The 22514-nt window shown below is 36.8% G+C and overlaps 2 protein-coding genes across 2 annotated transcripts; one reads left to right on the forward strand and one right to left on the reverse strand.

Annotated features, from left to right (window-relative positions):
• The first annotated feature begins 1273 nt into the window (after positions 1 to 1273).
• Positions 1274 to 6550, forward strand: LOC140789768 (uncharacterized). The gene is made up of 7 exons (XM_073139586.1): positions 1274 to 1927; positions 2680 to 2987; positions 3156 to 3872; positions 4869 to 4997; positions 5115 to 5318; positions 5675 to 5875; positions 6155 to 6550. Exons 1-7 carry the CDS (start codon positions 1660 to 1662, stop codon positions 6278 to 6280), a joined length of 1953 nt encoding a protein of 650 aa, XP_072995687.1. The 5' UTR covers positions 1274 to 1659; the 3' UTR covers positions 6281 to 6550.
• A 1544-nt stretch (positions 6551 to 8094) lies between these two features.
• LOC140788579 (structural maintenance of chromosomes protein 3) lies at positions 8095 to 20395 on the reverse strand. Its single transcript, XM_073137868.1, has 29 exons — positions 20250 to 20395; positions 19965 to 20011; positions 19813 to 19888; positions 19129 to 19167; positions 18948 to 19015; positions 18792 to 18863; positions 18390 to 18469; positions 18227 to 18305; positions 18012 to 18129; positions 17747 to 17922; positions 15881 to 16126; positions 15684 to 15805; positions 15436 to 15580; positions 14870 to 15042; positions 14678 to 14777; positions 13944 to 14080; positions 13625 to 13826; positions 13167 to 13254; positions 12938 to 13088; positions 12330 to 12480; positions 12018 to 12209; positions 11755 to 11938; positions 11599 to 11669; positions 11375 to 11526; positions 9876 to 10044; positions 9632 to 9778; positions 9077 to 9169; positions 8780 to 8954; positions 8095 to 8551 (listed from the first exon to the last, which is right to left on the reverse strand). The coding sequence occupies exons 2-29, from the start codon at positions 19977 to 19979 to the stop codon at positions 8361 to 8363; spliced, it is 3612 nt and encodes a 1203-aa protein (XP_072993969.1). The 5' UTR covers positions 19980 to 20011; positions 20250 to 20395; the 3' UTR covers positions 8095 to 8360.
• Positions 20396 to 22514: the final 2119 nt, after the last annotated feature.

Consider the following 22514-nt stretch of genomic DNA (forward strand, 5'->3'; position numbering starts at 1 on the left):
CCAGTTATGGCGTGGAATGACTGGATTATGAATCAGATACTATCATTTAGTCGTCCCTCTCTCCATCTTGTTTCCAATTTGAAACTCTGCAGTATGGACTACCAAAAGAAGTGGTCCTGAAGCCAAGATTGCGAGACTGCAAACCCCATCCAATTGTCCCAGTAAGGATACGGGGAATATAATCATATAAAACTTTACTAGCTAAGCTGCTAATTATTGCTACACTTCGTTGTCGTCGCCAAAGAAAATGGAGACAAATCTGGCAGAATTTTCTTCTATAATTTGACTTTATTTCCATCCATAAAATCAGACGTTGCAGTTTGCTTTTGACGCATTGCTCACTAATTTAGGTTTCATACCTCTTAATTTATCTTTTTAGCTATTGAAACAACACTGGCTCTGAGAAATAGTGGGCATTTGCACTAAAAAGTTGGTAAATTTTAGAAATAATTTGCACTTAGTTTGAAAAACTTCATTTTATTATCCTAATTAAAGGGGTTTTTTTTTTTTGGGAGAAGAGTTTTGAGAGGATAGGTTGAGGTTGGTGCGAAGGAGGAGTCCGTCAAAGTACTCTGAAACCTGCCTTTATTCTCGCCGCGCGTGAGGTGTGAGCCGGAACTACCCCATCACGAGTGGCGCCATTCTTTCCTTCCGTGGTCGGATAGATGACGGTTTATACGAAATTTCCTCCTACTGTATCATCATCATACGCCGCTCCACGTTCGGCTTCGGCCCCGCGACCTCCACGTGTCAGCTAGAGCATACATTATGGACCAGACTCTCTCGGGATTCCCTGGTGTGAGCCCCACAGCCCCTGAGACGGTTTTCGGTCCGACCACGATCCAGCCCACTAACCAACCGTCGCGTCCTCGGGACCAGCACCCGCCTGAAATCCCCAGATGGCCCCTCGCAGTCCCCCCTTAATCTCGAAACTGCCCTTCAGTTATCTAAACGGACCCGGCCCACCGGCAGATCATTTCAGGCTGTCACGGCCGCGCAGCGGGGCCCACTAAATTGTGTGGGTTGCGGTACGCTGTCCTCGATCGCAAATCTCGAGTCTATCGTGGGGCCAGCGGAATCTCGATGACACCAACGACATCGATAGACACGATCGAGGCCTCGATCCTCGATCAGACGGTGCAGCTTTATCCTCGGAATGATCGAGCCACTAGAGAGGGCGTTTTCGCCATTTCACTACAGTGCCAGGCGCGCGACAGCGCCTTAAGCAATAAGCTTGTTTAATTACAGGTTGTGTGTGTGTGTGAGAAGACCCAAAGATATCAAAGTTATTACAATAATTAATTAAGTTATTATTAGCGACTTATATGGTGCCATAAGAATCCTCTCTTCCTCTCCGTTCCATAGAATCTAATCGGAGTTCATCGTTGTCACTTGAATAACTCTTCTCTCGTCTTCCTCTTGCTTCCTTCGATTCGAAATATTCGATATCGAAACCCCGATCCATGGAGTTACCGATCGATCCGTCGCGTGATCGGCTTCCGGTTATACAGCTTCAATCGTCGGGAGATGGCCGGAGTCGGCAGTGACGACTAAGGGTTTTGGTTGCCTCGTTCTTCTTACTCTTATTCTTGTTCAGGTCTTTGTCTCTGGTGTTATCCGAGTATAAGACGATTGATCGATCGAGTTATAGCTCCGGCCATGGCACCCGGGGCGAAGGGGAATCTGGAGAGGATTCGCAGGGGATTCCGCACGGCGGCCTTTATGCTGACGATGGTGGCGTCGCTTCTCCTCCTGTCGGCGCCGGTGCTTGTGGCTGTGGGTGACGTGGCGGCGTCGCTTGCACTTGCGTCGAGATTCGCGTGCGCGAGGTGCTACAGTTTGAGGAGTCACATGGAGAGATACGGGTTCAAGAGCTCGTTGATGGATATACCTCTCGTTTCTATCGTTAGATCACTCATAATCACATGTAACTTTTGCTCATCTTTCTTTTTCGTTAACAAAATCTTTCCTGTTCCACTTGAAATAGTTGAGTCTTTTACCTGGGAATTTTCGTGAAATTTGCGCATATAGACAGCTTTTTGGGTTTTCCTAGGTTGGTTAGATTTTTTTGCAAACGATTGAAAACGAAATGCTCCGTTGCCTATGAATGAATGCATATTGCTTCCTAGATTTTAAAATAAAGATGAAATGTCATCTAGTTAGGGTTTTGTACAGAAGATTTGCTATTCTTAAAAAAGCAACGAGAATCTTGTATTTGCTCAGGTATTTTGTTTGTTATAATTTTGTGCTTCTAATAAATGAGATTACTGAAATTTGTCTGGGAACTGAGTTGTGAAATAAATTTGCTAATGTGCTACCGTGTGATAATTTTTGAGTTAGATGTCGAAGAATTTTCATTATCTCATCTACTGATTTCATCTGCTTCTGGAGTTGGTCGATTATTTTTGAGGTTATGACTTTTTCTTAAATATTTTGTGGTGAACTTTTTGAGAATATTTTGTAAAACTATGTACTGAATCTACATATTGAGTTAGAAAACTTTCGTTTCTACTTTTCTTCTAGACGTTAATTTATGATGATTATCTTCCCTTTCTTGTTCCTATTGACCTTTCACTTAAAGGTGATGATGAGTAAAAAGTAGAAGTAAATGAAGTTTCACACAAATTTCTTAGTTATGATGATTAAATCTTAATCATGGTCATATGTTATGCTTTGCAGGTGTTTATTCTTTGTGTGATGGTCCTGGGCTTTCTCAGGGTCCTTATCTTGGAATAGCAACACTATGTTCTGTAGCTTCTTTTCTCTTCCTGTCCATTAAGGCTTGTGTTTATACTCCTATATCTGACATTGGACCTGAAGCTCCACCATCTTTGTCTAGTGAGAATCTTCATTGGAGGAGACCATGGGGGATGCCTGTTCTTTTTCTTTCTTCATTGGTTTTCGCTCTTGGTCATGTCCTAATTGCCTACAGGACAAGCTGCAGAGCACGCAGAAAACTTCTGTTTCACCGTGTAGACCCAGAATCAGTATGTTCATTTCATGTTTCCATGTCTGCTATGTTTTCTTGTTCTTCCTTTATGTCTTTGGGAATTGGGATACAATAAATATTGTAGTGCATCCTCCTGTTAAAGTTGGAGTCCTGATGATCTTCTATTTCAGTTATTATTTCTGATCTTGTCATATTTTTGTTTCAGGTGTTGGCAAGCATGAATGTCTTTTCTGGATATCACAAGGTTCCTAGATCTCCCACACCCTGTAGTGGAAAAATTTACTCAAAGAGTGACACCGAAACAAAGAGAAAGTCCATATTTCGTTATGAACGTGATCTTCCGATCAGTTTCCTTGCAGACACTGACAGTTTGTTTGTTATCTGCCAAGGAATTACAATACATTACAAGCTTAACCTATTTGAGTCACCTCCCTCTCTTAGTTTAGCCTCCTCTCCCTTCCATGGAAGCCGCAATAATGCAAATCCTTCAAACCTTTCCTTAGGAAGGGTCAAACTTGAAAGCCCTCCACCAGTTTCACCTCAAACCCACTATCCTTTCAATAGGAGCTTCAGTAACCAGAGTCATAGTAACTCTCTTTATGCTCCACTATTGACAGAATCACCCAACTCATCCACTTTCTTATTAAATGACATTCCTCGGTTGAGTCTTGATGGTGGCAATAGTGATTTATGTTCATCTAAGTTGGTGAATTTTGAAGACAAGAGGAAAATTGCTGTTGTCTTGGTGCATGGGTTTGGAGGAGGTGTCTTCTCGTGGAGACATGTGGCTAGTGTGCTTGCTAGGCAGGTAGGATGCACAGTTGTAGCTTTTGATCGACCTGGGTGGGGATTGACATCTCGACCACGCAGGAAGGATTGGGAAGACAAGCAGTTGCCAAACCCATATAAGCTTGAATCTCAGGTGATTCTCCTACTCTTATATAAGATACTATGTTATCGATTCTGGCCTGTTGCATGCGCAATTAATTTATCTGTTTCTTGCATGTACATGACGACACATTTGTTCATTAGTTGTCCCTCAGTAATTAAAGATGATTTATATTCACTTTGTTGAGAAATAGGAAATAGAGAATCATTTTCTGAAATTGTGATTCATGCCTTGTGATGGGATAATGTTATTCTCCACATGATTTCGTTATGTCCTAACTTGTTGCTAAGCTTTTGTCTTTTATAAAGGAGATTTTGTCCTAGTATACTATACTTTTAAGCTTTCAATTTCAATGAACTATCATCTAACATGCTCTTTATTCTTTTCTAAATTCAGAAAGCACTTCTATTTTCCTTTAGCTGGTGCAGGAAATTAGGTTCATCAAACCGGAGGACTGGGAAAAACTCCGAGAAAAATTTCTTCAAGGAGCTTATTTGTGAACTAGAATCCCTTAAGCCTTATGGGCAACATATTCTGAAGCCTGTCTACATCTAATGCTTACTTTTGGAACTTGAAGTGTCTATCATTAGCTTTTCGTTTATCTTTATAGACCAAATACTAGCTTTGGACTCTCTTGCCTCTGGACAGATACAGAAACACTTGAAATTGCATGACTGCTTTAGTATGTTTTAAACCACATAAATGGCCGATTGGACCACTCCATTTGTTCAGATACTTTTTCTCTAGATTTGATTTACATGCATCATTTGTGTCATGTTCAGCCAACGTATGAGATCATAGCATCAATTGGTTACTTTCTGCTCGACTCTTCTGTTGGCCTTTACTGTTATAGGGCCAAATTCTGCATTACTTTTAGTTTTGCATCATTTGATGACACTATGGTAATTATCTTATTTCATCATCTTTAACTCAGGACAAACACTTGTTTGTATGCTCTGTACGTTCTTATAGATTTTCAAATAATGTGTGAAACTTCTAAACCAAGGTCTGCTTTATATCCTTCTGCAGGTTGATCTTCTTACCTCATTTTGCTTAGAAATGGGTTTCTCACATGTAATTTTTGTTGGTCATGATGATGGAGGCCTTCTTGCCCTCAAGGCGGCTGAAAAGCTCCGATCTTCTGCAGATTCAGCCAGGGTAAGTAACTGCCCCAATTGCAGTTAGTTTTTATTATTATTTGCATAAGTGTCTTTCTAGCCTTATGAAAGGTGCTGTCCGAGATTGCTAGATTTACAAAATTTGTTTATCTAATAGGTAAAAGTTAAGGGAGTGGTTCTAGTAGGTGTCAGCTTATCTAGAGAAGTTGTCCCCGCCTTTGCCCGGATACTGCTGCATACTCCACTGGGTAAGAAGCACATGGTCCGCCCACTGCTGCGCACTGAGATCACTCAAGTGATTAATCGTCGTGCATGGTATGATTCCACCAAGCTAACAACAGAGATTTTGAACCTCTACAAGGTGAACTTTGACATCATATTCTCTGTCCCGTTTTGAATTGTATTTTCAACTCCACACGATATCATCATTTTTATGGTCTAGGTGGGGTGGTCTTGTGGATGGTTTTTTGAGATATATTACATTAACTGCTAAATTCATGATTGTCCTTTCACTAACTTTTAGGAAATAGAAGTACTTTTGATCTCTGAAAATTGCTACTTTTCCTTGAAGTATTGGTAATGCTTGTTGAGAATTGAATCTGCAAACAATTAGTGGCAGATATATTTCTTTTATAGCAATTGTAGTATTTGTGGAGGATATAGAAGAGGTCCAAATTTTCCGTCATACTCAATTTAAATAAAATGTTTTGCATTTAGGCGCCACTATTTGTGGAAGGTTGGGATGAAGCGCTTCATGAAATAGGACGGCTGTCATTTGCAACTGTCCTCTCGCCACAAAATGCGGCAGCATTGTTGAAATCAGTCGAAGATCTTCCTGTTCTGGTTGTAGTGGGTGCAGAGGATGTGCTTGTTTCTTTCAAGTCAGCTCAAAACATGGCTTCGAGACTTGTAAATTCTGTAAGTATTTCTGATCTACCCTATTTGCCATGTGCTATGGCTACTATCTGATATGACTCTATTTTGTCCCTACAAAGATATATATATATATATAGGCTCTGTTTGATGATTTCATCAGTGATTCACCTCGGGGATCCCACCTTATTCTCAAACCTTCAAAGAAAAAATGCATCTTGCTTGTGTAGAATATTCTTCCAAAACCTGCCGATTTGGCCTGTTCTGTCGAATATATGTATCTGAATAATCTCTAATCGGCCTTATTATTCTTTTATTTTGCAGAGACTTGTAGCAATATCAGGATGTGGACATCTTCCACACGAGGAGTGTCCAAAGGCACTACTTTCTGCCCTATCCCCTTTCATATCTAGATTGCTTTCATCTGAGGACGCCTTGCAAAGACAGTAGCATATTTATTTCTCCATTTTTCTCTTTTTTTTTTCTCCTCACTTATTTCTCTTCAAAGAGAAGAGATCTCTAACCTGTGTTTTCTTTGGCTATTTATAGTTTGGTAGGGTTGAGTTGTGTGGGTCAGGGTTGAGTGCCTGGTTCTGGAGCCAGACCCGGTAGTCGAGGGTTACTAGTGCTCCCATAATTTTGTTTCTATTTCATCTTTATGCAATGTCCATGGGAATGATTTCTATTAAGCAAGTCAGATTTGCACAGCTTGCAATAGCACATCAACTGTTTGTTTATTTGCTTGTTAAATAATTAGTTGCCACAACGTCTGATTAAACAATTTGTTGACATTGCATAGAGTTGTAAATTACTCAGCCGGCAGCACTTAGCAGGTGACATGATACACGTTGTCAGGAGGATTCGTTCAGCTTGCTGTAGAACATGACTATTTGTACATATGCTTTTTTGATAATTAGTTTACATCGCATTGATTAAATAATTTGATTGACTTCGCATAGAGTTGTAAATTACTTGGCCACGTGCACTTGAAGCCGTTGACAATTTGACATTATACGGTATACTATATATTGCCAAAATTGCTTATATTTGTGCCTCCAGGACTCTTACAACTGTTGCATATGGGAACTCTAGTCTACTTGGCAAATCCATTTTTGCTGAATTAAAATCTTCTACATTTATACTTGAATGCAAAAGTAGTGGCGGTCAATACATTTGAAGATATCTCTTGCAGAAGTTATCGCTCAACTGTTGTTTCAATTACGCGCTTTTCCTTTTTCTTCTTAAATTAACCCGGAGTTTGTAATAACCTTCACTTTGACGTCTTCCTAATTCACGTCTTGTAGTGGATACGAACTTACGCACATGTTTAGTTTTCGAGTAACTATTTTAAACGCTTTTAAGTTACTTCATACACGCTTTTAGTTCAAGCTAGGGTCTCATCCTCCCCATTAGACCTATTTCTCATGCTGAGCAATAGAAATTTTCATCTGTTTATATACTTTTAAGTAATGGTCACTGAAAATTTTCAAATTATCAGGATTACCACTAAATATTTTGGCTCTTCAACAATTATCATTATGATTAATTTTGATAATTTTTCACATAAAATGAGATTTTTTTTATTGTACTGTGGTATTATGTATAATGTTAGATAGCTTGCAGACCATTTAAAATAATTTATAAAAGGAAAATTAATCTCTTTTTTTAATCTGTCGTAATCATATTTAAATAGATTTAATTAACAAAATAATATTTTGAAGAATGAAACAGCAACTATGATATTTTAAAAAACTTATGTGATACCGAATCAAAGCAACACGTTTTCGCAAGTGAAAAAGGTATTTTATTTTTACTCAAAACAACGTTCAATAACATGCAGCAGGTTCGTCATATTCATAGCAAAGCAACACGTTTTCGCAAGTGAAAAAAGTCCTTTATTTAACTCAAAACGACGTCCAATAATATGTAACAGGCTCGTCATATTCATAGCCAAGCAGGAGAAATGGCAAATCTGCAGCACCTATTAAATATAGAAGAGCCTCTGCCCAAGGAAAAGGTCTTAACAATATTCTACCGATGTCTGCATTATAGTGTCGTAAGTTAACCATTCGATGCAAACTAAATCAACTTATATTGGACATAGATACTATCCTATGAATACGATATTATATAATTTGCACTTATACATGCCAAGACAGGGCCAGTGTAACAGTTATACCCTCCATTTCTCTACTCTAAACAGCAGCGTATATATCCCATCAGTCAAAACCATAAACATTACTACTATAAGAAGTTCCCTGCCATGATAGAACGTGAAATATACTGAGAACAGGTAATTACAATAACTAGGTAACATAATATTTTCTTTACACAGGAAATGACATAGATGTAACCTAAATAAGAAAAGCAATGGTTTAGTATGCTTTTCATTTTTCTGGAGTAACAGGTAGACAAAGATACATAACAAGGAGCTGCTGGGAGGGATCTTGGATAGTATGTAACTGGATAAAGCTACTGCTAACTGGAAAGATCACCTTCATATAGGTTGAGTATATAAAGAACTTACATATTAGTCAGTATTGTGTGTCTGATCATGCTCAATAAAATCAAGGGCCTCCTCCTTTGACACCACATTGACATGGCTAACTCTGTTCTTGTGTGTCACTCCATAGATCTTGTCTGCAACTTTCACAAGCTCTGACCGGAATGTGGTGGTTATGAACTGGGTATTAGCCATGTCTGCAAGACGACGAATCATATCTAAAAGAAAAGTTAAGATTTACAAGAAATAGGTTAGATCAGATCAAGGAATCTATATATTTAAGAGAATCTCCGGACTGTCAATGCAAGGAAGCCAATGAAAATATCTTGACTTCAAATACAAGAGGAGCTATTGGTAATAAATCACACATCTTGTAATTATCCTGCAGGAGAGCACCCGTGACTGTAAAAGCACGTGTTATTGCAATTTGGAACTAAAAAGGATACTACCAACAGCTGTTCTGTATTGGGGATCTAATGCAGCATCAATCTCATCAAATAAATAGAATGGAGCAGGGTCACAACGCTGGATAGCAAAAATCAGTGTTAATGCCACTACAGTTTTCTGACCCCCAGACAATTGTTTCATAGATTGAGTTTCTCCTTGGCCCGTAAAGGAGACCTATCAGCATCCAAGGAAATTTGTTATACAGGTTTTCAGAATGAAAAAGGAGAAGACAATCAGCTGTAAAAATTAGATTCCCCATGGATCAAGCAGAATGAAAAAGGAGAAGTTATACATGCCTTCACTTTAACACCAATGTACTTTTCCACTCTTCCTTCAGGATCTGGTTCACGAGGCCCATCCTCATCATCATCTCCGCCACCATCGCCATCCTTAAGAAAAGAAAACAGACATGCTAATCAACAAAGTCATATGAAGATAAGACTAGGTAAAGGTAATTTACAATCTGCTTCAAAAGACTTTCATAAATGCTGTTGATATTGTAAATGAATCATAATATGTGGTTGATTTTGTAAATGAATCATAAGATGCAGTTGATAAAAATGATGAATGAATAAGTTAACGTGAAGATAGCCAATATGCTAAAGGAAGTTCACTGTTAAGATTTACAAGCTAGAGCTAAAGAAGAATCCATAGATAAGTTCAGATTTAAAAATTAAGTGTTCTCTATGGAATGTGGATATAGAATATATGAAGCAACTTCTGTCAGCAGAATAATCTTGTAAAGTAGGAATTAACATGGAAATTCATAGGTGACCATTTTAGCCATATACAGAGAAATGTACTTCAACATCAAGAATACAAATGAAAGCAAATAACTAAATAAAGGGTACCTTTTTCTTCATCATAACCAAGTAGCCATGGCCACCTTGCACAAGTTCAGCAAATACTTCTCGGAAGTGCCTTGCTACACCTTTGAATGTTCGTTCAATTGACTCATCCTTCCGTTGATCCAATACTGAAATCAATTCTCTGATTTTCTGCAACATTACCAATGATATGACAGTAACTTGAGATGCTATAAAATCTTATGGCAATCAAGAAGATTGAACATGACTTTAACCTTGAAAAGGCTACCTGATCACCTGCATCAAGTTCAGCCCGTCTTCTCTGTAGTTGTTCACGTTGATCCGTGAAGTTCACATATTGGTCGAGAGCCTTCTTGTTGACGTGGCTAAACTGTTTTAATTGTTCATTGCACTCATAGAGCATTTTCTGCAATTGCTTTTTGCTTTTCTTTTTATAACTGTCATTTTCACAAGGAGAAAATATATGTATCATCCATGACACAATAGATATGACATGGTACTATGGAAAAATAATGATCAGAAGGTTATTTCACAAACTACTGTTCTTTCACATTCTAATTGCATTGCTTGAAGATGGAGATGTTGGACATTTGAGACAATAGATAACTCCATGTTATCAGATTCTTTATTGATTCATTCTTTGATTGATCAAATAAAAGAAAGACAATTTCAGAAGTCAGAACTACTGTGACCCCAACAAATACAACAATCTTATGGGCTGTTCAAACAAGTTCTTTAACTGTCAAATAATGAAGTTCATGCTGATGGTTACAAAAAAGTTTAGCCAATAGTGGTTATTGAATCTATATGCCAATAAAGTAGGACGGTAACATTTCCATGATGAATTCAATAACACAACCTATGCCACAGATAATTTCTCCAATAAAAAATATACTAATTGAACAGACTGCTTTATTCATGTATACTTTGATATAATGTCAATTTCATAAACCTCAACAATAATCCACATGCTTAATTATTCACAAGAACTATGACACTGGTCAATAGATAATCACTAAACAACTTTCATCTTAATGTGATTGCAGAAACAGATAGAACACAATTTCAACCTTTTATATTAGAGCGCTAGAAACTAAAGCTCAATTTGTTGACTTGTTGAGACAATCACCAAAATCATATCAAACTTATCCTGTTATACATTTCGAAATCACAATAAAAAAATGTCTTTCAAAATTAGAAATGATTGTAGCATCAGAAATATCTTTATGAATATTGACAAATTTTCTCCAAAACTTAAATACCTGTAATACATCTTGACAACTCTAAGTCCAATGAATATAAAGATAATTTGATGTAAAGAAGCAAACAAAAAAAGAATACTGCCAAGTAGGTTTTATTTTCAATTTTGAAGGACTAAAGTGGCCTAAAGATAAAACACTAGGATGTTCTATTTCCCTTTCTTTTGATATCACATATCAGCTATCAAAAGGATTCACCAGACACCAGAAAGTCAAAAGTCTTAAACCTCAACATAAATATCACTAAAAGGAGCTATCCTAAAGAAAACGGAGAGGAAACAAAAAAGTACAAAACATATATTTTGTAATTAAGAGACATTTTAAATAAGAAAGAAGATAAGACTTCATGGATTATAGCCAGACAGAAGAGAGAAATTCTGCAGCATTAACACACAAAAAGAACAATTAAAATGAATCTAAGGCTACAGATATCCTTCAGCTAAAAAAAATCAAGTTCAAGTATATGTAAAGCTACTTGTAATAGAAAAAATTCAAGGAAAACTTCTACATTTCAAAAGCATCAGAAGGCAGTGAACCCAAATCCCGGATCTTTTTCATGCATTCCTCCTGCTTGGCTATATGCATACTTCGGTTGTTCATCAATTGTTCCAAATCTTTTCCTCCATCTTGAAGTGTTCGCTCATATTTTGCTTCAAGTGACTGCATCATAAAGAACAGTCATTAAACAACAAACATGACCATGAACAACACACCCAGGTTAGCACTGCTTACTTTCAGCTCTTCCTTTTGCCTTTTTATTGCCTCTGTTCTTTTAGAGAGGCCATTTACAGCTTCAACACTTGCTGCAGAATGAAAATTTTCAACTAGGTGAGGCATACAAAATTGAATTCATAATAGAAGAGAAAGAAATGCATTCAGGTGTTCTGCCTTTGAGCTGCTGGGTGATCTCTTCAACAGTTGCTTTTGAGTTTCTCAACTCCTGCCTTTTTGATTCAGCTTCCATTGGCAAGGTTTTAGAATCTGCAGACAAAATGATAGCTTCCAGCTCCTGCTGTCGTCTTACAAGGTTTGTTGACAAATTAGTTTCCAATTCTTCCTTTCTGGTCTCGATCTGCACAGAACAAATGGATGATCAACAAGGATTTTATAGAGCGAGCCAGTTATCAAAAGGGTAAGTTTTCTTCATTGACCTCTATCCGATTAGTTCTACATGAGAGAAGTGTCTCTTTCAATTTTGTAATTTCAGGATTTAATCGTGAAAGAAGATTCTTTTCTTCTGGTGTAAGTTGATCAATAAGGTCTGTGCCCATTTCAGCTCGTTTCATTGCAATGCCAGCTCGAATTTGATCAATTTGATTATGGATATTTGCAAGTGATTTTTCCTGCAAGGAAACTAACAGACTCCCATCACATTGTCATGTATAATCAAACAACTGCTACCATAAAGGAACTATCAATGAGCTACGGAGAAGATCATCAGGTCGAAAAATATTTTTGCGCACCTTTTTCTCAAGAGCTTTGGTAATTGATTGCTTCTGCTTGATTGAACTAAGAATGTCATTTTTAAGCTGTTCCAGTTCAGATTTGGCATGATCACGGTCAGCATCCATTTTCTGTTGTTCAGTAACTAGTTTTGTAATTTCCTGGTCTATCTGTAAGGGAAGTTAAGGAAAACAGACATACCTGACATTTATGCTACTTGCATAAATAGGTAAAATTTGTCGGAGGTAGATTGAAGACAACTGTTACCTCATTGGCTATTATAAACAATACATTAGGAGCAATCACATATGGTACATATGACATGCTACTGTCTTGACAGTGTTAGTTTCCAACAAGAGATTAACGACATAATATGTGTGCCAGTAGCCTGTTAAAAATTAAAGCTCTAGTTCTTTACTAGCATATAATAATTCTGGCTTCTGCATAATATATGCATGGGAAACAAAGCTTCTGAATTGCATTTGTACTTCCACATGGCAAAGTTCCTTGTGACAGTAATAAAAAATAATTATTACAAAATAATAAGAACTGATAAAGGTAGAAAGACCATACAAGTTATCTGGACTGACTCCAGGAACTGGAGACAGTAAGCAATATACTAAGGATATCTTTCAGTTTCTTTCCAATCTCCTCTAGCTCCACTGTTTTTTTGTGTATCAATAACTTACTTTCCCTAATGATTTTCACAAATTTCAGTTTTGAACGTCTAAAATCGTAGAATCCTCCAGTCATACCACCTTTCTTGCTTACTTGATCACCTGATATATTATTTAATGTGTCAACAAATTAACAGATAAAAGAGAACAGCAGATTGACTGAGTGATTTAGCCTGGCACCTTCCAATGTGATGCAATCAAGACTGTTAGTTCGAGCGACTTTTGTAGCAATATCCAAGTCCCGACATATCACTGTCCTTCCAAAAACCTAATATGGAAATCAATGAAGGATAAGCTCCAGGATCTCAAGGTAAAAAAATTTGAACTTCTATCAGGGAATGTCTAGAACTACAGATCACTTGACATAACATCCAACAACTTTGAGATGAGTAAAACCAGTCACAAGAAGGAATAAATGCACACAGATTTAACTAAGAGGCAGGTCAAGGATATATAAAAATTGCATATAAACAGGTCGAGAGCATTTATAGATAAATAAAGTAACTGATGGAATTTGGTATGTAACATATAGTCGAGAGTTATAAATAGACAATAATGTACAAATGGCACGAAAAAACAATTATGGCAAACTCGTCAACCAAGGCAGATAAACACAAAATGAATAATGCAAAACATACCTGTGAAAAGGCAGGAACATAATCAGAACGGAATTTCAATTTCTTTAACATAGGGACAACATCTGAACTTTGTGGATAAGTAATCTCTGGAACTTTTACCCTGTTCAGTGGTATAAATGTCACCCGACCACCTTTCTCTGCAGTCAGATATCTAATTATCTTAGTTGAAATATCATCTGATTCGACCACCACATGGAATAAGCTGAGACAGTGGAAAAAAACATAGAAAAACCATCAGAATGAACACCAAAACAAGACAGAAATCAACATATTATCAAGCTGTGAAGAAAAAAGGATTCCCATGTTTGATCCTTCGGACCTGTTTCCAGCGGTGACCTCAACAGCAGTAAAGAACTTCTCCTCACATTCAACTAATTCTAATATTGGACCAAATACTCCTTTAATGTTGTGGTCCTTTATGATCCTATTGACAGAACTCAGTCCTCTTCTGGTATCCTAAAGAAAGTAGGGCAAGAAGACTTAGCATCATTTAACACAAATTGCTTCAGGGAAAAAAAAAAGAATCAAGCAAATCAGATGATTTAACCATTCTCCAACTTATTCACAAATGGCAAATTAACAGAACATAATAACCAAGTTCCAAATAGCTTGTCAGATCAATCTGATAAGATTAAGGATCAAAAATGAAAAAAGAGATGATACCTACAGGTAAATCTCATTCAGATTCATTGGCTGGATTATGATTTGCTTAACTTTTATTAATTGGGTTTGATCAGGTTTAACTTCAGTAGGAGTGGCCAAAGTAGGCCTTAACAGGGAAGCTTATGCAGTAGCAAATTAAATAGCACTAACAAATGAAGTAACAACAAGAATATAAGGCATCTTTGAATAAAAGGTGATTTGGTAAGTTTATCAACTTTCAGAAATGCCAAGCTAGAATGGAGAAAACAAATCAATTCCCGATGTTAAAATCTGATAAAATATTTTTTATTACATGAACTAACAATCCATATACATCAGAAAAAACTTAAAAACAAATCATATACATCAGGAAAAACTTAAAACAAATCATATACATCAGGAAAAACTTACACCAGGTGTAGCATGATCCAGACTCTTTTGTCCCTTCACAAGATCTGATCTAAGCCTGTCAATTTCAGCTGAAAGCTCCGTTTCTTCTTTCCAAAGAGACCTGGAACATGATCACTCCTAAGCAAGAAGAACACCTAGAGAAGTTCTTGTTTCATCAAAAAAAGTAGTCACTAACTTTAAATGAAACCTTACTTCCTGATATCTTGTAGTTCGTCCCTCTGTTTCCTTAAACTACTAGAATCATCTTGCCCCTTGGTAATAAGAGATTCAAGCCTTCTTGATTCACCTCTTCGATCCTCGATGTATATTTCTAACTTATGTTCCTCAGTTTTGAGCTCCTGGATTTCATCCTGAAGTTTTTTCTCCTATAAACAGATACAATCACATGTGAGGAGGCAAACATGTCAAGAAATACACCTCTGCTTTGACGGTCTATATGTTCCAAAAGAGAGAGAAATTAGCAATTGAGGGGCTCCTCAGAGAGTTAAATATACAGAAAGCCAGAAGATTGCTTTTCTTAACAATTATGGTGAAACTATTAAGTAGGACGTCATTCTGAGTTGGTGATAAACAACAGACATGCAAGGATGTTTTAGCATCTCTCAGGTGGACAGTAATACACCACTGTCTTTCACTTGACTCTAGATTATTTGGGCCTAGGGTAATAAGAGAGTCAAACAACTTCTTACATCAATGTTTACTTTGTTTTCTCAATTTTTTATGTTCATACTATATCTATCATCAACCTGTTTAATTACCTGATTGATATTGGATGAAAGCACACGTTCAAGATCATCAATTTCCTTTTGGAGCCATTTATCACGAGCAGCTTTGCTCGCAAACTGGGTAGCTCGTCCTTGCTTTTGGTATAGGATACTCAGCTGCTTTTCTCGATCCATTATGCTATCTCAAGGAAAAGAATATTAAAGGATTATTATTTAAACCCATATATAAGTCCCATGGCTTAGTGATACAGAAATGGAAGCGAAATTGTGTAGCTTTATACCCTTTAGTTATTTCCTCCTCTTCAGCTACTTTTGACTGGTGCAGAGGCCTGATTGTGCTGAGCTCATTCCTAGATTCTTGTATCTCTTTTCTGAGGATTTCCAACTGCCTTGCAGCATCATCCTGCTAGCAGTGACAGGTGAATATATATAGCAAGAGAATTTAATAGACAAATGTGTAACACCACCCATTACAAACCTTGCTTCGGACTTCTCCAGAAATTCTCTCTTCTAGGTCTCTCAAATCGAGTTCAATTTGTGCATGCATCTTCAATGCCTCTGTTCGTCTCTTCTCTGTCCCTTCTTTCTTTTCTCTCAAGTCATGAATGCCTTTAGTTGAAACTTTGAATTCCTTCTCCAAAGACTTAATCTTTTCACGAACATCTACTACTTCATTGTCCGCACTAGTCATCTTCTCAGAAATTTTCCTCCGGTTCTCTTCTATCTACAAGCAAGTAGAGGAGATCTTGAATAACACATCAGAGGAGAAAATAAAAATTAACAATTGAAAAGTAAAAAACCAGTGGTTCTGAAAAAAAAACTCTCAATATGACCATTCCACCGTAAGAATACTGTTACATGAATTCATGCATACATATAAACACATACAAATAATATTTGGAAAGAAAGACTAGAAAAAAAAATATACTATCATATGTAAAAAGAAACCGACATACAGTGAAACACGATTGTTCTAGATAGTAAGATTTAAATGACAAAATCATTTGGGAGATGCCACTCATCAGAACTACAAGCTATATACATTCCCAAAAGTATCTACTATGAAGAATATCACAGAGAACTAATAAGTATCACAATGAACAGCATGCAACTGTTCCAAGGGAAACCACAAAAGCACAAGACATTTTTTACACCAGATGTTTAGATCGAAGGTCATACAACTAATAAGCAATGATGCAAGAATTAGTTTCCACACCAAGAGTCCGTCATAATATCAACTAATAAGCAAGGACTGTTTAACTACAGGAAAGAAAAAAAAAAAAAGAAAACCTTATCTAATTTGCATGCTAAAAGCCTAAAACAATGGCCCAAAAACACAAAAAATAATAATAATAATAATAATAATAATAATAAATTCCAAAGATGATCCCAAATCTATCAGGTTCAATCCGGTTATTGTCTACACACAGTCTAAATATCTATCTATACATAAATACCTGCATTCAGCATCATATATAGTAGATTGCTCCTTGTGCTTATAAGAAGCATATGAAATGCCTATATGCAGAGATCTCCTTTCTTTGCTTTCTCTTACAATTCAGTCTGTTCCTAGTGACCTACATAATAATCGGTAGCCCTATCCGAAGTTAGTAGGCTGCTAGCCTTGCCTAAATAATGTAACCACAATTAAAGTACAACTAAACCAACAGAATCATATCATCGATCTGTCCAAACTAGGAAAATTGCAACAAACTACCAGAATCAAACTTCCAAGCTCAGCCAGACAGACTATATATATAAAATTTACGTCATGTCAAATAAGTCAAACCTCACCACCTAGAAGAATTACTTGCCTCTCCACTGCTCAAGAAGCACATAGTAGAGACACAGGTGAAAACTAACTTTAAGCAAACAAGGTCATCAAATGCTAGTCAGCAGTCTTGTCATGAATGGAAAATATTAATAGAAATGTGCAAATATCCTTATGCAAAACTCTGATGCTTATGGTTAGCAACAAAATAATGTAGGATACAGGGCAACTAGATCTTCATCTCCGTCAAATAAGTTGTTTACGTAAATACTACTTCCTGCTCATGGTGATTCAAGATTTCTAATCAGGTAAAATTCTTGCTTCCATACTACATTCACATGAAGGATAGATTCATAATATGTGCTATAACTCCCACAATTAAATGCTTTCCTAGAGAAATATGTTTCCTTCAGTTGCCCAGAATATATTCATGTCCTACCTTGTATGTATATAAATCCTATCTCAGCTGCTGTTTAGTACCAAATTTGTCATGAAAAGGAAATTCAATCATGTAGTATATGTAGCTTCTTACGAAGGCTACATGTTAAAATTCATTTGCTCCAAGAAATTGACCTCTGCTAAATCGTCCCTAGCATCATTCAGTTCATGGTCCAAGATGGTATACTCAAGTGATCTCCGTTGCTTGTCCAGCTGCTGATACTTTTTCAGTTCTTCTTTTTCTTCATCAAGTTCCCGTAATCTCTCCTCCAAGTATTGAACAACTTGATCTATCTGCTTTCTTTTATTACCTGTTAGCAACTAAGATTAGGCAAGTCCTGAACTTAGGCAACACAAAGGAAGTAAAAGGAAGATAAGTCAACAAAATATGTCAACTTGCCAGTTTCTTGCATTATTTTCAAGCTCTCACGTCTTCTCTCCTCATAAACACGGGTCCCACCAATCTCCTTCAGTAGATCCAGTCGCTCAGAGTCTTTCATTAATGTAAGAGATGCTATCTGCATATTATGACAAGCTATACTTGTAAGAACTAAAATCTTGAACCGACAAACAGCAAGAAGAAAGGAAAAAGGAAGCAAACTACAAGCTACGAACCTTCCCTTGCTGGACAACATAGTATGGATTTGAGCGAGAGAAACCAGCACTTTCCAGCAAATTCATCACTTCCGTCTTTCTAAGTACACAATCAGGTGCAAAATATGGTCAAGAAAAAGAAAATGACATTGCTGAATCAGTTTAGTGATATAGAGCACCATACGTGACATGCTTCCCATCCAAGAAATATTCATCCTTTTTCAGACCAATTGTTCGACGCAACCTCACCTCTTCCTTATCAACCTGCATAACACAATGTTCCTTAGATTTACACGCAACCAGACTACAAATATTCTTCAGTACAGTTGTTAAGAAACCATCATGGAAAGCAGGCTGACTGAGTCAAAAGAAAATTATGGCTAAAATTCACAAATGTTCTACTCAAAGATATTAATGCCAGCCTTCTTCAGATGGGACTATTAGCACCTAAGCAAAGGTAACTTCAAAAATCATATACATCATACTATACACAATAGTGTGACCCATTAGTTTCACATTCATAATTGTCCTTAAAGATTCACTTTTAATTAAATAAAAAATTCAGAATTGGGCACTAGAAACTTACAGGAATGCGATTATCAGAATTGTCAAACACTATCTCCACAAAAGCAGAGACAACTTGGTGTCCAGCGCCTTCCTGATCATTATGGAAGAGGGTTGACGTCAAAGGCCCTTATTAGATATAACATGTAAAAAGGCCAATCAAGGAAAGAAACCATACATGGAGAAGGGCATGCCTATCTTCACTCCGCAAGTTCTGGAACAGATCACTAAGGACAAATCTTATGGCTACAAGTGTGTCCATATCCCAGAAAAGAGGAAAAAAAAAAGCAGTCAAGCAAAGGTAAGAATGCTAACCAACTGAGACTGGAAAGTTTAATAAGTAAAGGTTAGCAGGTTACCGTGGAAAAAGTTTGTCTTTCCAGATCCATTAGCACCAACTGGCAAACATGTAAAGAACTATGTCATGTATACTCACAGAAGTAATCAACAACCAATGAAACCAAAATAATTGTAGTGAGTCACTTTTCTGCATATTCAACCTTCACTACTCATCTCATGAACTTTTGGGAATAATTTTTCATTTTTCCAAATTGCTCATTATGACGACAGGAAAAATTCATATGTGGCCACTACCAGGAGACTATATAAGTATGTATATTAAAAGGCCAATGTTTTAGGTCAGAAATACCAGTAGACAGATAATTGACTGGAGGAAACACCTCAATTGCCTCAAGTAGGCCTTGCAGTGAATAATTGATACCTTGATAGTGCTGCCTCTGAACTCAGCTAGAGTTGGTTAACCTATTTAAGATATCAAGTGAATGTAACATTCAACCTGCTGAATCATGAATTTGTCACACAAGGATTATCATACTCTCACTACTCGCCTCTATTTATTATCGGAACTATGGATGTTGCAATAATTTGACTCCTATTCAAGCATCCAATCTTAATACACCCCATTTCCCTGACTAACCTACAGATGCTCTTCTGGAGCTGAAAAGGCATGAAGAGCGTTCATAAATTGTTGTGTGCAACTTAAATGGTTATTGGCAACTTCCTAAAGAGGAAAGAAAATTTACCAACGCAATTTACTTTAGGGCTGAAGGGATCTGTAGAGATTTCTTCCTTGTAGCTCTTGAACCCTTCGATGATAACCTGCTCAAACAAACTTCATAAATAATCACAATAAAAACGCACCAAATTGCAAAATAAGAAACAAAACAGATACTACCTTCTTTATGTACATCTTAGAACTCGAGTGGAAACACCATCAGAGACCTACAAAGAGAAAAATCAGCAAGTATGGGAGAAAAATCGAAAACCTAGCTAGCTACCAAATTGACGAGAAATTAGCAGATCGAAATTGGCGGCAAAAGCAATAAGTGGAAAGGAAACCCTAATTCCAGCTGAGTAAACCCCAGATTCGCGAGCTAGGGTTTCTTCGAGCCGCGAAGAGAGGGCAAGGGAAGAGAAGAGAGAGGACGGGGTGCGGAGAGAAGGGAGGGAGGGAGATGACCTCGTCGAGCGCAGTTGTGACCGGCAAGCACGGAGTCGTCTCGAAGAAGGAAATGGAGAGCGGGATTTTACAGCCAAACTAATTGTATAGGCGGGAGGGAGCAGACGAATATACGATGATTTGGACTGCTTTTAATGTCGTACCGTATTTTTATTTTTATTTTTATTTTTATTTTTTGTTCCTGAAAAGAGTTTAAAACATTAATTACATTTTGGCCCCCTAAGTTATTGTTTATTTTCACCGAGACTTCTTATTTATTTTTTATTGACATTTTAACTGCTCGATTTATCTAATATGTTTATATGTCTTCTCTCTTCTAAAATAAAAAGGTAAAAAGCCCATAAAATTTATCGTGTCACGATCGAGTGATATCTTTTTAATTAAAAAGCAAACAGACAAATACCATAAAGTCATTTGGAAGATTTTATATAGTTTTATTTTTATTAGAGATAGTTTATATTCGAAGAATTCATTCATTATAAGTTGAGGGTTTGATACACAAAGAATATAAGATAGTTTAAATAAACCTTATAACTTAAGTAAGCTTCAACGGCACAATAAAAAATATATTGTATCAAACCCAATGGTGTAGAAAACTATAGTAAAACAAAAACATACTACAATGCCGACACAGAGGGTATTCTAGTGGTTCCGTCATGATTCTTGCATATCTTGACCATTCTTAAAGCACACCGTCATAAAAAATATATACATGGAACAGCAATCGACACAGAAATGAAAAAAAAGGGAAAAATAACAAATATCATGAATGCCTCATCTAGTGCTAAAATAGTGATAACACCCAATCCAATGATATCATGGATAGAATTGATAGTGGCAAGATAGGTTGGGGCAAAGAAAGAGGCAATATAGCCCATAGAAATAATGAGCGATCCAATATATTTATCTTGGAAGAAGAGCAACTCATTGTTGGAACCGATGTTGGTTTCCTAGTTGTCGAGGAACAAATTCTCAGGAACAAAGAAGGCGACGTGGAGGTAAATGAGTATAGATTTGATGATGAAGATGGAAATGATAAAGGATCTCATGAATATGAGTAAGATAATCAGAAGTGTGAGAAAAAAAGGTCACAACTAGGCGTTATTGAATACACTATAATCAAGGAGGACATGAGTGGAGAGTCATTAGGGTAGAAGAGGTATAAAAGGATCGCACAACGAGGAGAGAAGTGATAAAAAAAAATAAAAAGAATATGCCATGTGAAAGCGAGGGTTACGAGGAGTTGGGAGGAGATATGGAGTAAAGAGAAACGGGAACACCAATAAGCTGGGAAGGAAGAACAAGAAGAAAATAAAAGAAAGGAAAAAATAGACTATTTTTAGAGAGAAGAAAAAACCCCTCTTAGCTAGTTAGGCAAGGTGAGGAGAGAGAGGAGGAGATCATCTGCAGTAACGAGAAAAAAACCTTAAAGGATAGAGGAAAAAGGCAACCAAAACCTGGCAGAGCTAAGACTGGTGTCTACAAATAATAGTGTGACATTCTATATAGTTAAGGAATCAATATATCACTAAAAAAATATGCGAGTCTATGCAAATATAGATAATAATTAAAAAATATATAGATGTAGTTATTCCTTAAAAATACAATTATAGTATCAACTGAGTTCTCGTGTAGTTATCTAAGAATATAACTAACTAGCTAGTGTGAAGCTAGCCAGTGTTAGCTCAATTGGATTTAATATTTTCTAACAACACGTCTAAACCATTTCATCTTACTGCATAACAAGTATCACGCCTTCTCTGCTTCTCAACACTATTCAGGCTTCATTAATATGGAATCGTTTTGTTTGTTTGTTTGAATCTTATATAGTATTATGGACAGAAGAAATAATGCGATCCCCTCAAGGACACCAACATACAAAGAAGACTAGCATGACCTCTCGGAAAGGATGACAACTACAAACGGAGAGGTAGTCCAATCTTTTATGTGGATATTAAGCTTGGGTTCAAGAAAGTGATTAGATTAATAAAAAAGGGGCCATTGGAATATTAATTGGCTAGAACTTTGATTCGGGTTATATATACAGATTAATTTGGTATAGAAAGTTAGATGGGATAAATAGAGAAAGATAAAATATGTTTAGTTTAAAATGAAAGTTGGCGGGTAGTAACTCGTTCACTAGTCCACAGTATCGCAAGAGAAGCACTCTACTTAATTAATAATTTGAGAGCATAGAGATGTTCACTGAAATCCAAGTTATAAGCTTGTGAAGACTGAAGACAGACAACCCAAGTTATTACAATA

The sequence above is a fragment of the Typha latifolia genome, chromosome 5 (genome assembly GCF_019914945.1).
Source record: "Typha latifolia isolate L0001 chromosome 5, TyphaL0001v2, whole genome shotgun sequence".
NCBI classification, from domain to species: domain Eukaryota; kingdom Viridiplantae; phylum Streptophyta; class Magnoliopsida; order Poales; family Typhaceae; genus Typha; species Typha latifolia.